Here is a 16,981-nt window from a genome sequence, read left to right as displayed (position 1 = left end):
TGCCTTGACAGCGGAGCCTACAGCCCGGCTTGCGAGGCCCCGCCCCGTCGACCCACCCGCAAGCTTTCGCCTATCCTCTCGCATAGCATCGCGATACTTCTTCTTCTCCTCACCCCCCCCCCCCAAGTCAGCGAGGGAACCGGCCGGTGTGACGAGACCGGCCGGGAGGGCCTTCGCTGTGGAGTTGCCGCGGTGGGCTTTGCCACTGACGCTGTCGGGGCTTTGCTGTCGCGGAGTCTCTCCTCGTCTTTCCCGTGAGAGATCCGGATAGACAATCTGAAGGGGCCGGCGCGCCTTCCTGGCTCCGCCTTCTTCCTGTTGGGGGGGCGTTTAAAAGCGGGGGGGCCTGGCGCGGCTGTAACGGCGTGCAGTGCGCACGCGCGGCAGGAGCGGTGAGTGGCCGGGCGCCCGCGCATGCGCGACTGTGCTGAGGCGGCCGGGAAAGCGGCGGGTGCGGGGAGATGCGCGGGACGAGCTGTGCTTCCAGAATGCGGTGCCCGGTGCTCCCCGCGGGGCGCTGAACCTTCGCGCCCCGCCAGTCCCGGGGGCCTGGGCTTTGCAGGGCAGGACCGGGCGCGAAAGTAAGTCACCCTCCAGTCTCCTCACCCGCCTAGGACTCTTACCCTGCTCAGGCCAAGTGCACCTGGGCTCCTCCAGGCGGACGTTTGGGTCTCGGGGCTTGTTTGCTTGTTTGTTTGCAGGTGGGGACATGCGTTTATTTGCAAGCCGGATGGGAAAGTCAGCCCCTCGCCGGGATGCGCTCATTTGGCTCCGGTGTGTCGGGCGGGGGACGGTTCTCAGGCATTTGCTTTCTTTTTCTTTTTCTTCTTTTTGTTTGTTTTATTTGCCAGAACGGCAACAAAGTTTTGAAAGTCACTCTTCCCCTCAACGCAGACGACGGTGGCTGCTGAGGGTTTTTTGTTTGTTTGTTTCGTTGTTGTTGTTTTCCTTCCGGTTTCACAGAATGTCTGACCTCAGTGTTGCCCAAAGCCATGGGTGGGGTGGGGGGGGAGCCGTGGAGTGAGGGGTCCTGGTGCCAAGACCCCCCCAGCACGCACCCCTGTGCTCCTCGCAGAGTCCCCCTGCACCTGCTGCAGTCTCGTGCTGACAGCCTGCTCTACTGTGCACTTTGAGCTGGGCGCCCCCACCCCTCCCTTTGCAAGTTTCATCTGTGTGTCTGTTTATCTATGCACCCCACCCCTTTGTTTGCGAGTCTTATGTCTGTCTGTCAGTCTGTCTATGTAGCTCCACCCCTCCTTTGCGAATCTCATCTGTCTATGCACCCCACCCCTCCCTTTGCGTGTCTTATATGTCTGTTTGTCCGTCTATGCACCCACTACCCCTCCTTTGTGAATCTCATCTGTCTGTCTATGCACCTCCACCCCTCCTTTTGCAAGTCTCTTCTGTCTGTCTATGCATCCTCACCCCTCCCTTTGCGAGTCTCATCTGCCTGTTGTCTTTCTGTGCACCCTCCCCCCCTTTTGTAAGTCTCATCTGTCAGTCTGTCTGCATATCTGTCTATCTGATCTTGGTGGGGGGAACCCTCAACATCAGCTAGCTTGCCGTGCCAGGTGTTGGTGCACCTGGTTGAGCACACATGTTACAGTGCACAAGGACCAGGGTTTGAGCCCCCAGGCCCTACCTGCAGGAGGAAAGCTTTGCCAGTAGTGAAGCAGGGCTGCAAGTTTCTCTCTCCCTCTCCCCTCTCAGTTTCTGTCTCTATCCAAAAATAAGTAAATAAATAAAAATAAATTTGAAGAAGGAGAAGAGAAGAGAAGAAGAAAAAAAAAATGGCTAGCTTGGGTTGCTAGTCTCCGGGAATGAAGTGGGGGTTCTATGCAGAAAGGATTCTTGCTGACAGTTTTAAGTCGGGTCAGAAAGCAAAATGGAGGGAGGGTGGGAAGAGCATCATGGTTCTGCAAAGAGACTTTGATTCCTGAGGAACCAAAGAAAGTGATTCTCCACCACCCCCTCCTGTGTACACTCTCACTTTTCTGGTGTGTGATTTGTTGATTTGTTTTTAGGACATGGCCTGCATGGATAGTTACTTTCTCTTAGTGACCTCTTTTGAAGTCGAGTCCTTTGTTGGGTACTTTTTTTTTTCTTTGAAAGCTCACTATTCCCTTGTGTCTTGAGCTTTAAAGACACAGGCATAGAAATGATGGAAATGGGGGCCGGGTGGTGGCGCACCTGGTTAAGCGCACACATTGCAATGTGCAAGGACCTGGGTTCAAGCCTCTGGTCCCCACCTGCATGGGGAAAGCTTCACAAGTGGTGAAGCAGGGCTGCAAGTGTCTCTCTGTCACCCTCTCTATCTTCCCATTCTCTCTCGATTTCTGGCTGTCTCTATCCAATAAATAAAGATAATAAAAAAAAGAGAATCTGCCTCCTAAAAAAATAAAACTAATGGAAATGATTTCATGTGAAGCATATTTTCATTTTTTCCCTTTTGTTGCCCTTGTTTATTGTTGTCATTATTATCATTGTTGTTGTTATAGATAGGACAGAGAAAAATCAAGTGAAAGAGAAAGATAGAGAAAGTGGAAGAGAAAGATAGACACCTGCAGACCTGCTTTACCACCTGTGAAGGGACCCTGCTGCAGGTGGGGAGCCGGGGACTCGAACTGGGATCCTTTAGCCCATTCATGAGCTTTGTGTATGTGCTCTTAACCCATTGCGATACCGCCTGGCTACCATGAAGTATATTTTATGTGTCATTTGCATGACACTTGGTGAATGGTTTTTTTTTCCCCTTGCAGGTTGAAACAAAATGAAGATTTTTTCTGAGTCTCATAAAACAGTTTTTGTGGTGGACCACTGCCCTTACATGGCAGAATCATGCAGGCAGCATGTGGAGTTTGACATGCTGGTGAAGAATAGGACCCAAGGAATCATCCCTTTGGCGCCCATATCCAAATCACTGTGGACTTGTTCCGTGGAATCGTCCATGGAATACTGTAGAATCATGTATGATATATTTCCTTTCAAGAAGCTGGTGAGTGTGAAGCATAAACTTAATTTGGGGTCACACACTTACTTACTTAGCTAAATCTACTATATATCAGTGTTTATAAATTAGCTACAGATTTGACCTTCAGCAGCTTGTTCACAACTTACAAAAATGTGTTGTGGAGAAATCCCCTTTGGTATTGACATGTATGTGTGTTGAGAGACAGAAATTAAGAAGGAAGGGGAAGATAGATCTGCAGCACTGTTTGGCCGCTTGTGACTCTTCCTTTCTGCAGGTAGGAACCAGGACCTTGAACCTGGGTCGTTGGGCACTATAATGTGTGTGCTCAACCAGGTGCACCAACTTCTGGTGCCATATTATGAGTGTTTAACTGACACAGATAGCAGCAATAACAGCTAACAGTCAAGGGACACTTCATGTGCCAGAGATGTTCCAGAATACTCCATATTTGTGGACTTCATTAATGTCCATGTCTATGAAGTAGGTGCTGTAACCTCTGGGACAATATTCAGAGTAGAAATAAACCAGTGTGGAACAGAATTGGTAGCAGCCCAGATAGAACTGCTATTGGCTGTTAGCAGTTTGTACTTCAGTGCTGTATTCCCATCTGAGTGTCTGTTACTGCCCTGTTGGAGATGCAACAGGGATTGAGAAGAAGAGGAAAAATTCATTCTGAGCTGTATAGCTTTCGAGCAGCACGGCCAGAATTTGAATCTAACCAGGCTTGCTGCTTAAAACTGTAGTGAGTGTGTTCTAACTAACCTGCTGCAGAAATTTGTAATATTAAAAAGAAATACTTTTAAGAATACTAAGCAGAAGTTGGTTTTATCACTTGGAAGGGAAACTAAAGGGCCAGGTAATGGCCCATTCAGTTGAGCAGACATAGTTGTAGTGCACAAGGACAAGGACCTGGGTTCAGTCCCCACTTGCATTTGGGAAACTTCTTAAGCGGTGAAACAGTGCAGAAAATCTCTCTTTTCTCTCCCCCTCCTATTCTCCCTCTTGCCTCTCAAGTTCTCTTTGTCTCTATACAGTAAGTAAATGAAATATTAAAGGGAGTTGGGCTGTGTTGCAGCGGGTTAAGCACATGTGGCGCAAAGTGCAAGGACCTGCATAAGGATCCTGGTTCGAGCCCCCGGCTCCCCACCTGCGGGGGAGTCATTTCACAAGTGGTGAAGCAGGTCTGCAGGTGTCTGTCTTTCTCTCCCCCTCTCTGTCTTCCCCTCCTATCTCTATTTTTCTCTGTCCTATCCAACAACAACGACATCAATAACCACAACAATGTTAAACAACAAGGGCAACAGAAGGGAAAATAAATAAATAAAGCTTTAAAAAATGAAATATTAAAATAGAAAATTATTTAACAAAGAGAAATTAAAGAGTGGTAGCAATTCCAAGTGCAGATAATTGCCTTTGGGTTTGGGGATCTCTACTTTTGCATTTTGGGAAAGACATTTAGTTAGCCATAAGTAGATAATTTCCTTTTTGTCTGCCTTTTTTGGAAGAGTCTGGCTAGGACATTGGACTAACATGGGCAGGGAATGAATAGAAAGACTTAACAAGGGAATTTGGCAGTAGCACAGCGAGTTAAGCTCAGGTGGCGCAAAGCGCAAGGACCAGTGTAAGGATCCCAGTTCAAGCCCCTTGCTCCCCACCTGCAGGGGAGTCACTTCACAAGTGGTGAAGCAGGTCTGTAGGTGTCTTTCTCTCCCCCCTCTGTCTTTCCCTCCTCTCTCCATTTCTCTCTGTTCTATCCAACAACAACGCCAATAATAGCAATAATAACTACAACAATTAAAAAAATAACAAGGGCAACAAAAAGAGAATAAAGACTCTAATGTACATTCAGATGTACGCCAATTAAAATATATATAATTTTTGGTTCCTATGCATATTGTTAAACCTCCTAGGGTAGAAAATACACATGATGAAAAAAATGGCTCCTGTATTGATTTAGGTCACTAACTTTGGTTTGAATCCCGACTTTATAATACACCAACTTGCTATGATTGTTGTAAGATTATAGTGATTAAGATGATTAAGTGACTAATAAATACATCCTTGTCAAAGTGAGAGGAGGCCAATTCTCAAACTTATTGGGAAGGGAAATTTCCTACAAGTAAGGATAAATAATATTGGGAGTCGGGCAGTAGCGCAGTAGGTTAAGTGCAGGTTGTGCAAAGCACAAGGACCAGTGCAAGGGTCCCTGTTTGAGCCCCTGGCTCCCCACCTGCAGGGGGTCACTTCACAGGCCACCTTTGAAGCAGGTCTGCAGGTGTCTATCTTTCTCTCCTTCTCTGCCTTCCCCTCCTCTCTCAATTTCTCTCTGTCCTATTCAACAACGACAACATCAATAACAGTAATAGCTACAACAATAAAACAACAAGGGCAACAAAAGGGAGTAAATAAATAAAATAAAGAAATATCATGGGATAGGTTATATGCACCAGAGGAAAGCAATAATCTCTGCTCAGGAAGTTAGCATTTGGTTATGCAGACAACTTTCATTCCTAAAACTGGGAAGTCCCAGACTCAATCCCCCACACCACCAAAAACTAGAGCTGAGTTATTGAAAGAGAAAAAGAAAGAATGTTATCTCATTCTTCTAAAATGTAATATAGTTGTCATTTAACTATTATTATTGTTCCCAGGGTTTCATTACAGCAGACACACACACATACACACACACACACACACACCCCACATAATTAAAATATTTTCTCCAGTGCAATGGGGGACCAGCCTTGAATCTGGGTGACATGAGTAACAACCTACCCAGGTGAGCTTCTTTGCCAGCCCTGATATATTTTTAATATATCACTCATTATTATCGTACTTGATGTGACTTTTTTTTTTTTTTTGCTTGCATTTACTTGAAACTGTTATTTTTGATTTATCTTCTATGAGATAAGAGTTTCACATGAGAAAGAGACATGACTGTGTAGTGCTAGGGAAGGAACTGAGAGCCTCAGACATGCAAATTCCATGCTACTTCTCAAATTGTTGCTTTCATAATTAAAAGTTCCAATCCATTATTATTTGGCCTTCAGTGTCATATGTGATGTGGCTACAGCCTATCTGAGCTTATCTATTTACCCTTCCTTTTGAGGATATGCTCTTACAGACTTTTCATTAGCTGTACCTAAAATTCTCTGCTCCCAGCTCTTTTCATGTCTGGTATCTTTTGATTATTTTGAATCACTTTAGCTGTCACTTCTCTACAAAACCCTCCTGGTCACATGAACTAAAGGAGCTACTAACTTCCATGGCATTTGTCATTCTCTGGTGTGACCTTACTTGTCTTAGCACAGCTCTGTGCCTGATTTCCCCTACATCATGACAGAACTGTCCTGTTCATCCCTCTATTCCTAGGATCCAGAACAGCACCTGGCATAAGTTAGTCATTCTTTTTTTTTTTTTAAAGAATTTATTTATTTATTTGAAAGAATTTATTTATTTATTCATGAGAAAGATAGGAGAGAAAGAACCAAACATCACTCTGGTACATGTGCTGCCAGGCATCAGGACCTCATGGTTGAGAATCCAATGCTTTTATCCACTGCACCACCTCCCATACCATACATGTTAGTCATTCTTTAACTAAAATGAAGGAGTCAGTCAACAAGGCAGCTTTGGAGACTGCATATACAAAACATGATGTGACTGAGTGGGTTTGAGGCTAGATACTAATCTAATTATTTCTTTGAAATCTATTAGGTGAATTTCATTGTGAGTGACTCTGGAGCACATGTTTTAAATTCTTGGACACAGGAAGACCAGAATTTGCAGGAGGTATGATTAGGTTTTGAGCTATTGTGATCTTTTTTGAAAATTATCATTGAAGATGGTAATACTTTTCCTTAAAAATGGTTAAAATGAATTTTCTCAATATAATGTTTAGTTTTTAAAATACCAAGCAACAATAAAAGAAAGACAGCTGTATTGATCAAATCATTGCCTGTCTCCTAGAGGCAAATATCAGCTCATAGCTCATGTAATATTTACTTCCATATTTCTAAACAATGTGTTTTTACTAATGTTTGTAGAATGCTCATTTAGGTTTCATCTGTTTGTTTTTCATTGTTGTCGGCAAGGATTCACCTCATAAATTTCTTCTCACAGTACTGCCAGGCTTGCCTTCTCCCCTCCTGCCTTTTTCTTAATAAGTGCAGCTTATATTTTATTCCTGGAATTTACTGTTTTTTTTTTCTTTGATTAGTATGCTGATTTCTTATATTAACTGAGTGGTTTGACTACTTTCTTATTTCAAGCTCACACTTAGGACTTGAATATTTAAAAGATATATTTATTTTTAGATAGAGACATATCTAGCTGGAAGGAGGATATTGGGGGGCAGAAAGACACCTGCAGCACTGCTTCACTCCTTGTGAAGTTATCACCTGCAGGTGAGCTCCTGGGGGTTGAATCTGGGTCCTTGCACACTTAAATGTGCACTCAATGGGGTATACCACTACCCAGCTTCAATTATTTTCCCTTTCTGAAAAACTTTTTAGTATGCAATCTTCTGCTATAGTTGAAATTAATTATTCTGTAGATTTCATGTAGCTGTCTCCCACTCCTTTTTTCTGTATGTGTCTTTGTTGTTGTCATTGGGCTTTTTACCACTCCAGGCTGACTTTTTTTTCTTTTCATGTTAAGATGCTTCTTAACTGACTTGCTATTTGATTATGCAACCTAGTTTTAAAACCAAGGCAACATTTCCTCAATAGAAATAAAGAAAGAAGTTTGTTTGTGGCAGGGGGTGATGATAGCATAGCAATTATACAAAGAGGCTCTCATGCCTAAGGTTCCAAAGCCCCAGTTTCAGTCCCCACACCACTGTAAGCCAGAGCTGAATAGTGCTCTGGCTTAAGAAAAAAGAAAGAAGGTGGTCCGGGAGGTGGTGCAGTGGTAAAGCTTTAGACTCTCAAGCATAAGGTCCCGAGTTCGATCCCCAGCAGCACATGTGCCAGAGTGATAGCTGGTTCTTTCTCCTATCTTTCTCATAAATAAATCTTAAAAAAACAAAAAAAAGAAAGAAAAGAAAAAAAGAAGTAATCCTAGTAGATGGCACAGTGGCTAAAATATTGGACTCTCAAGCATGAAGTCTATGAGTTCTTTTTTTTTATTAAAAATTTTTTTTTTACATTTATTTATTTATTTTCCCTTTTGTTGCCCTTGTTGTTTATCGTTGTTGTTATTATTGCTATCATCGTTGTTGGATAGGACAGAGAGAAATGGAGAGAGGAGGGGAAGACAGAGAGGAGGAGAGAAAGATAGACACCTGTAGACCTGCTTCACCGCCTGTGAAGCGACTCCCCTGCAGGTGGGGAGCCGGGGGCTCGAACCAGGATCCTTATGCCGATCTTTGTGCTTTGCGCCACCTGCGCTTAACCCACTGAGCTACGCCCGACTCCCAAGTCTATGAGTTCTATCCCCAACTTTACATGTACAGAGTGATACTGATACTCTGATTTTCTCTCTCCTCATTCTCTCATACATCTTTTAAAAATTAAAAAAAAAAAAAAAAGGAGTCGGGTGGTAGCACAGCGGGTTACCCACACGTGGTGCAAAATCCAAGGACTGGTATAAGGATCCCACTTCGAGCCCCCGGTTCCCCACCTACTGGGGAGTCGCTTCACAGGTAGTGAAGCAGGTCTGCAGGTGTCTATCTCTCTCTACCCCTCTCTGTCTTCCCCTCCTCTCTCCATTTCTCTCTGTCCTAGCCAACAATTACGACATCAATAACAACAACAATAATAAATACAACAATTAAAAAAAAAGGCACTAAGGACATTTGGAGGTCTGTATTTGATGAGGTGTATACTGCTGACTGGATTTCACTCTAGGTTAAGCCAGTTTTTCAGTGGGGGGAATCCCCCAGATGGTTGAAGTGACAGAACACCTCTCTGAGACTTTAGAATCTCCAAAGAAGCTGTTTCTCTCCTGTCTGGGTGCTATATGCTTGGTTATCAGCATTAGCAGAAATAAAGCCATGCTCAAACCATTGAGCATTTTTAAGCACAGTTTGTCACAGGCTACTGAGTTTGGGGAATAGAAGACCTTCGTTTACTAGGTTCTTCACTAGTGGAGATGAAGAAAAGATTGGCATTACTGAAATGCTTGAACACTTATTTAAGTTATTTCATGTTAAATGTTTTTTGTTAATGCATGCTCTTCAATTTGGGAATAATCCTATTCACTTGTATTTCTAAATGGGGACACACAGTGTATGATCTTAAATGGTGGTTGCTAATATAATTTGTAAGGATATTGAGGCTTTGTTTTTTTTTAATTTTTTAAATGTCCTTATTGGGGGATTAATGATTTACAGTTGACAATAAAATACAATAGTTTGTACATGTGTAACATTTCAGTTTTCCACGTAACAATTCAACCCCCCACTAGGCCCTCCTTTGCCATCATGTTCCAGGACCTGAATCCCCACCCCCACCCCCACCCCAGAGTTTTATTTTGTTGCAGTACACTTAAGCTTTATTTTGAGGTAACAGGTTTTTATTGAATTGGTTTTGGATTTGTATCACTCTAAAACGTTCTCTATTCTTTGATGACGTGAAAAAAATATTAAGGATTTCATACAGCTCTTTCTGAAATGGGAGGCATTCTGCTTTGCTTCTAAAGAGATTCTATGAAAGAAACAACTTGTCGTTGTGTATGAGTTAAAGTAAGTACACACTTGGATAGCTCTTCTTCACTGCACCCCTGTAATACTGCATTTGATAATGCCAGGTATACTGGTGATGAAATAACTACTGTTTCCCTCTGCTCTTTGAGACAAAGTCTTGTTTTTGTCCATATTTATGGGAAGCATAGATTTCTAGTTTGCTTGTCATATCTTTAGCTTGTTGATACTTTTGTCCACATCACTGTTTTCCGTTTAATTTAGCTAATGTCAGCACTAGCTGCTGTTGGGCCTCCTAACCCACGGGCAGATCCAGAATGCTGCAGTATTCTACATGGACTTGTAGCAGCTGTGGAAACTCTTTGTAAAATTACAGAATACCAGCATGAGGCACGTACTCTACTAATGGAGAATGCAGAACGTGTTGGAAATAGAGGGCGAATCATCTGTATTACAAACGCAAAAAGGTGAGATGCTGATGACAGTGATTCTTCCACTGTAAGAATTTATACTCCTGCTATAATTCTATTTTATTTGTTGATAAGAGAGAGAAAGAACCAGAGTATCACTCACTGGCACATGCAGTGCTGGGGATTGAACTCAGGACCTCATGCTTTGAGAGTCCAGTGCTCTAGCCACCAAGCCACCTCCTGGGTTTGCTGCAGTTTTTATCTTAAGAAAAACAGCAACAGTATAAGCCTTTAAGGACATGGCAAGTATGCCTTTCTTATTTGCCCTGTTCTCAAATATTCATCTTATTGAAAACTGATCTTATTATCATCAAGCAGGTCAGTTTGACTATTTCTTTTCTCATTTTTTAAATTATTTATTTATTTATTTGCAAGAGATGCAAGGAGAGAGAGACACACACAGGAACACCAGTGCACTGCTCAGCTCTGGTTTATGGTGTTGCAGGGGATTGAACCTGGGACTTTGGAGCCTCAGGCATGAGAGTCTCTTTGCATAACCATTGTGCTATCTCCCTCCGCCTCTCTCATTTTTTTTTTTAGTACATCTTTTTTTATGTTTTATTTATTAATATTATTTTTTAATTTATCTTCATTGGATAGAGACAGCCAGAAATCAAGAGGGAAGGGGATGATAGAGACAGAGAGACACCTGCAGCACTGTCTCACCACTTGCAAAGCTTTCCCCCTGCAGATGGGGACTGAAGGCTCGAACTGGGGTCCTTGCGCATTGTAATATGTGTGCTCAACCAGGTGCGCCACCACCCGGCCCCTCATTGTTTTTTTAAAGCTGAATATTTGGTATTATGAATGAGCACATCAAAAACAATTTTTTTTAAAATTTTTTTTTTGAATTTAAGAAAGGAGACATTAACAAAACCATAGAATAAGAAGGGTACAATTCCGCACAATTCCCATAACCCAATCTCCATATCCCATCTCCTCCCCTGATAGCCTTCCCATTCTCTATCTCTCTGGGAGTATGGATCCAGGGTCATTGTGGGTTGCAGAAGGTGGAAGGATTTGAATTGAGAGCAGCATGCAGAAAAGTGGGCCCCACCGTAAGTTTCCAGGACTAGGGGAAATATAGGCTCTATAGTGGAAATGTGAGGTTCCTATTGTCTTAGGGTTCAAGAAGACAGTGGATAGTTATTGTTATCGTCACATTATTTGGTGATAGGTTTAACTTTGGAAAGTCCCTTTGTTAGGGTTTGGGGTATAATACCCAGCATCTTGTATATAGCTGTGCTACCGGTTGCTTCTGTTCTCCCTGGTCTAGGCTTTTTTTTTTTTTTTTTTTTAAAGATTTTATTTATTTATGAGAAAGGAGGAGAGAGAAAGAACTAGATATCACTCTGGCACATGTGCTGCCAGGGATTGAGCTTGGGACCTTATGCTTGAGAATCCAATGCTTTATCACTGCGCCACCTCCTGGACCACAACCATTCTTATTGAAGACATTTTACTGCTTGTCACAAGAGGCAGCTGAAAAATGCATTTAATCTGTCTTTTTAGTGTTTACTTCTTTTTACTTTTTTATGCCATAGTGATAGTCATGTGCGAATGCTTGAGGACTGTGTCCAGGAAACAATTCATGAGCATAATAAACTTGCTGCAAATTCAGATCAGTGAGTATAATCCATAAATTAAATAAATGTGCTATGTAGTATCTTGCATATTTCATTGTAATTGTTTCTAATACTTTTAACAGCAGCTGGTGGAATTCACTTGACTTCTTTGCTGGTTCTATTGCTTAGTCAAAAACTTATTGATGAGAGTCGGGCAATAGCGCAGCAGGTTAATAAGCGCACATGGTGCAAAGCACAAGGACCGGTGGAAGGATCCCGGTTTGAGTCCCTGGCTCCCCACCTGCAGGGGAGTAGCTTCAAAAGTGGTGAAGCAGGTCTGCAGGTGTCTATCTTTTTCTCCCCCTCTGTCTTCCCCTCCTCTCTGTCCTATCCAATGACAACATCAATAACAACAACAATAATAACTACAACAATAAAAACAAGGGCAACAAAAGGGAATAAATAAATATTTTTAAAAATGATATATAGGAACATTTTACCCCCTTTTCCTCTCTCACTTTAGAATTGTATTTTTTTTCCCACAGGAAAAGGGTAAAATAGTAATTTTTTTTACTTCCCCCCCTTTTCAAAAAATATTTATTTTCCCTTTTGTTGCCCTTGTTGTTTTTCATTGTTGTTGTAGTTATTATTATTGTTGTTGTTAATAGTAGATAATTTTATAGTGCAGATTTGATTTGCTGATTTTCATACTCAGCAACAAATCTGTAAAATAGGCAAATTTCTGGTGATATTATTTGTATACCAAATAAAACAAGTAGTTACTTTGTATGTAGTTTTAGAAAGACCATTTAAAACATATTGGGGGCGTTAGTTGGGCGGTGGTACAGCCGGTTAAGCATATGTAGTGCGAAGCACAAGGACCGGCTTTAAGGATCCCGGTTCGAGCCCCGGCTCCCCACCTGCAGGGGAGTCGCTTCATAAGCGGTGAAGCAGGTCAGCAGGTGTCTGTCTTTTTCTCCCCCTCTGTCTTCCCCTCCTCTCTCCATTTCTCTCTGTCCTATCTAACAACGATGACATAAACAACAATAATAATAACTACAACAACAATAAAACCCAACAAGGGCAACAAAAGGGAAAATAAATAAATAAATAATATGAAAACATTTGGGACAGTAGCAATATTGGATTGAACTTACTAACTTTCTAGAGTGGGGTGTTGCAGTTATTAATGAGGATTATTTTCAAGAATGATTTCCTCTGCAGGAAATCTCTAGACTTGCTTGTAGGTGTCTCTGAAATAAGTGTGTATCTGTTATGTGCAGATAGAGACGACTCATAGCAAGTCTAGGTTATGGATATAAAGGTATTCATTGGAGTACTTTTATTTCAGCTCATATAGCTTTGGAAATTTCAAAATGAAAAGTTGGGAAATTTTAGCATCACACATCTGAACTCTTGAAAATAATTACAGATAATGGCTAGTGTTGTTTGATTTTTGTCCTTAAAATAATTGATTGTAAGAATATTCCTTATATCTTCTAAACAGATAAAAACTTTTTGTTATTATTGTGTTTGAGCTAAATTTATTTATTAATCAGCTATACAAATATATGACAGTTATGGAGGATTTCTAAATATTTAACTTTTGTGTTAACAATTATATCTTATTATAGTGATATCCTGGTTTAGTATGATAGACTTTTAATAGTTTGCCTTCCCATATTCTTTTCACAGTGTGTGTTCTTATTTTCTAAGTGAAGTTTCTCTTTAAGTCTCATGCAGATTCAGAAGTGTGAGCTTGTCTTGATCCATACTTATCCTGTAGGTGAAGACAGCCTTGTATCTGATCGACCTAAAAAAGAGGTAAGAGTAGAGTCAATGGAAGGAAAGATAATTTTTAGATAGTAGCAGTAAATCTCTGACATTAGCATTTGTATGATCATATTGAGTTTGCAAGGCAGTCACATCTTCAGGTCTTCATGTTGTAATTGTGGAGTACTTACAACAATATATATATGTGTATATATATATATTTTTTTTTTAATTTTTTTTTAATATCTATTTTTATTTATTTATTCCCTTTTGTTGCCCTTGTTGTCTTATCGTTGTAGTTATTATTGTTGTTGTCGTTGTTGGCTAGGACAGAGAGAAATGGAGAGAGGAGGGGAAGACAGAGAGGAGGAGAGAAAGACAGACACCTGCAGACCTGCTTCACCGCCTGTGAAGCGACTCCCCTGCAGGTGGGGAGCCGGGGTTCGAACCAGGATCCTTATGCCGGTCCTTGCGCTTTGCGCCACCTGCGCTTAACCCGCTGCGCTACAGCCCGACTCCCATGTGTATATATTTTTATACACACACACACACACACACACACACACACACACACACACACACACACACACACACAGAGTCAAAGCTTCCTTCATTGTGATAGAGGTCAGGTTCAAACTGGATCTTGTCCACAGGAAAGCAGCACAGTATTCAAGTGAGCTATTTCGCTGGCCCAGTTTTGCTTTTATATTGACTTTTGCTTATTTTGATGACTTTTTGCTCAGTAAAATTGTTTTTTACTCATAAGAAAAGGACATTTTTTTGTCCCACCTTTCAGAGACAAAGCTAATTTACAACCTGAAAGACATTACTACTACTAGTATTACTATTATTATTATTATACAAACAGAGACAGAAAGTCAGAGTGACTATCATCAGAGCTTCCTTGTGTGATGAGGGCTGGGCTCTAACCTGGGTCTCACACTTGGCAAAAAAAAAAATACACTGTCCAACCCTATTTTGCCAACCCTTGGCTTTTCGTTTAAAAAGAACTTTGAACACATTAAACTTCTTTTATTCGTACACCACAGGGCCTCATTTATATATAATTCTATTGCTCCTGATTTCCATTCTTTTCATTTTAGAAAGGGACAGGGAGAGAGGGAGAAACATTAGAGCGTCCCTTGTTGCCATGGTATTTCTCTGTATTGCAGGGACTGAACCCAAGCTTTATTCATCAGAAGGTGCATTCCCTCGCAGATGAACTTTCCTGATTCCATATATTTGAACAATTTTAAAGGGGAAGGTGGAGCTATTGTTACTGAGTTAGTATCTGTTATGTTGGTGGCATGTTTTGTTTTCTTTTTGGTTTATTAGCATGAGGGAGAGAGGAAGAAAGAGAGGATCTGAGCATCATTCTGGCACATGCAATGCCAGGGATTGAAATTGGGTCTTCATGCTTCTAAGTTCAAAGCTCTAGTCACTGTACCACCTTCCAGATCAACAATGGTCATTTTTTATAACTATAGATGCATGTATTTGTATAATTATATTAGATGTCAGTGTCTAATGTTATAATTTCTATTGCAGCACTATTTAATGCTAATATGTCAAAAGTGACCTTACCTTATGGATTTTTAGTAGTCCAGTATATTGTGTGTCATTGTGGTTTGTAGAGTAAGCCCTTTAACTTGTTTTTTTGTCTCTTGTTATCCTCCATATAGATACAGAGATAGAGAGGGAAAGAAATCACAACATTCAGGGAGTTGGGCAGTAGCACAGCAGGTTAAGCGCACGAGGTGCAAAGTGCAAGGGGCACAAAGTATAAGGACCAGTATAAAGGCCCCTGTTCGAGCCCCTGGCTCCCCACCTGCAGGGGAGTCGCTTCACAAATGATGAAGCAGGTCTGCAGGTGTCTATCTTTCTCTCTCCCTCTCTGTCTTTCCCTCCTCTCCATTTCTCTCTGTCCTATCCAACAAAGACAACATCAATAGCTACAACAATAAAACAACAAGGGCAACAAAAGGGATTAAATAAATAAATAAATATTTAAAAAAATAAAATAAATCACAATATTCAAGCTTCCTACAGTGTCATGGAGGCCAGACTGAAACCTGGGTTGTATACATGGCAAAGCAGGCACACTAAGCAAATGAACTATTTTGCCAGCACACCTTTATCTTTTTTTTTTTTTTAAATATTTATTTTCCCTTTTGTTGCCCTTTTTGTTTTATTGTTGTAGTTATTATTGATGTCTTCATTGTTGGATGGGACAGAGAAATGGAGAGAGGAGGGGAAGATGGGGAGAGAAAGACACCTGCAGACCTGCTTCACCGCCTGTGAGCAGACTCCCCTGCAGGTGGGGAGCCAGGGGCTTGAACCAGGATCTTTCTACTGGTCCTTGCGCTTCGTGACACGTGCATTTAACCCACTGCACTACTGCCCAACTCCCAGCACACCTGTTTCTGTATCAATGATTTATTTTATTTATTTCATAAAAGCTAGTTTCTTACTAAAGAGACATCAAGACAAACAGCACTATGCTGGTGCGTGCAGTGCTAGGGACTGGACTGGGAACCTCAAGCTTTCTACTCTTGTGTTCTACTATTTGAGCCCCCCCCCCCTTTGCCTTTTCTGATAAATGGTTGGCATCTTTTAATAAAGTAGGTTGGCTTTATGGTAACTGAGGGTTTTTTTTGAAATAATAAACACTATTAACTTAATGAGAAAAACCCAGGAATTTTATGTTACTTTATGTTTTGATTACCTTAATAAATTATTTGATATCAAAGAGTTTTGCCTTCTAAATTTCAAGAGGACAGGGACTTTACACACACACACACACACGACTTCTGGAATAGTACATATAGTAAGCTTTTATATATTGAACAAATGCAGTGAATATATTTAATAAATTTATACTAGCCTGCATTTTAAACAAATATGTCTATATTAACAAGCATGCACACTGATATTAAATGCTAATATTAAACATATACTTATGTTATATATATTGATTTTATATATTTAAAGTGCATAGAATTATAGTTTGCATAATTATGAGTAGACACATTTATTACTAAAATAATTGTAGCCACAATTTATCGAACTTTATTCTAAAAATGAGAAAACTTAGTTTCTTTTCAAAAATGTTTAGCACTCAGTCCTGATGTATTAATGTCTGTGGGTTATTTCTTTTCATGCCAATTTTAGTTGTCCCCAGTTTTAACCAGTGAAGTTCACAGTGTTCGTGCAGGAAGACATCTTGCTACCAAATTGAATATTTTAGTTCAACAGCATTTTGACTTGGCATCAACTACTATTACAAATATTCCAATGAAGGTAGGCAGTTCTTTCCCTGTTATCTTGAAGACTCTGCTTTGCTTTTTAAATATTTGTTTGACATATTTATTTTAATTGATCCTTAACTTCTCCTCATATCATATTTTCTGTTCTGCTAGCCCACATTCAGTGTCTTTGACCAGGTCAGTAAATACTGAAAAGCAATAAGAAAGGATCACAGAATAAAATGATGCGTTTGCTTTCTAATAACATATCAGTTATTTTGTTTTTAATTATGTTCCCATTATTTTTATCAACA

At 40.8% G+C, this 16,981-nt stretch overlaps 1 protein-coding gene across 3 annotated transcripts in view; it reads left to right on the top strand.

The window, feature by feature from the left end:
- Window positions 1-5: 5 nt before the first annotated feature.
- INTS13 (integrator complex subunit 13) overlaps window positions 6-16,981 on the top strand; it is a 38,515-nt gene continuing 21,539 nt past the window's right edge. Inside the window, exons 1-7 of one of the 3 annotated variants that reach the window (XM_060194570.1) lie at window positions 6-392; window positions 2,760-2,995; window positions 6,689-6,763; window positions 9,879-10,081; window positions 11,629-11,709; window positions 13,383-13,473; window positions 16,594-16,722. In XM_060194570.1, the coding sequence (XP_060050553.1) occupies window positions 2,771-2,995; window positions 6,689-6,763; window positions 9,879-10,081; window positions 11,629-11,709; window positions 13,383-13,473; window positions 16,594-16,722 (804 nt within the window). In that variant the 5' untranslated portion in view covers window positions 6-392; window positions 2,760-2,770. The other 2 variants (XM_060194569.1, XM_060194571.1) reach the window with 2 other exon arrangements.

Source organism: Erinaceus europaeus, chromosome 7 (genome assembly GCF_950295315.1).
Source record: "Erinaceus europaeus chromosome 7, mEriEur2.1, whole genome shotgun sequence".
In the NCBI taxonomy this organism is placed as follows: Eukaryota; Metazoa; Chordata; class Mammalia; order Eulipotyphla; family Erinaceidae; genus Erinaceus; species Erinaceus europaeus.
Note: the sequence above shows the minus strand (reverse complement) of the source record. Positions and strands in the feature narration are given on the sequence as shown.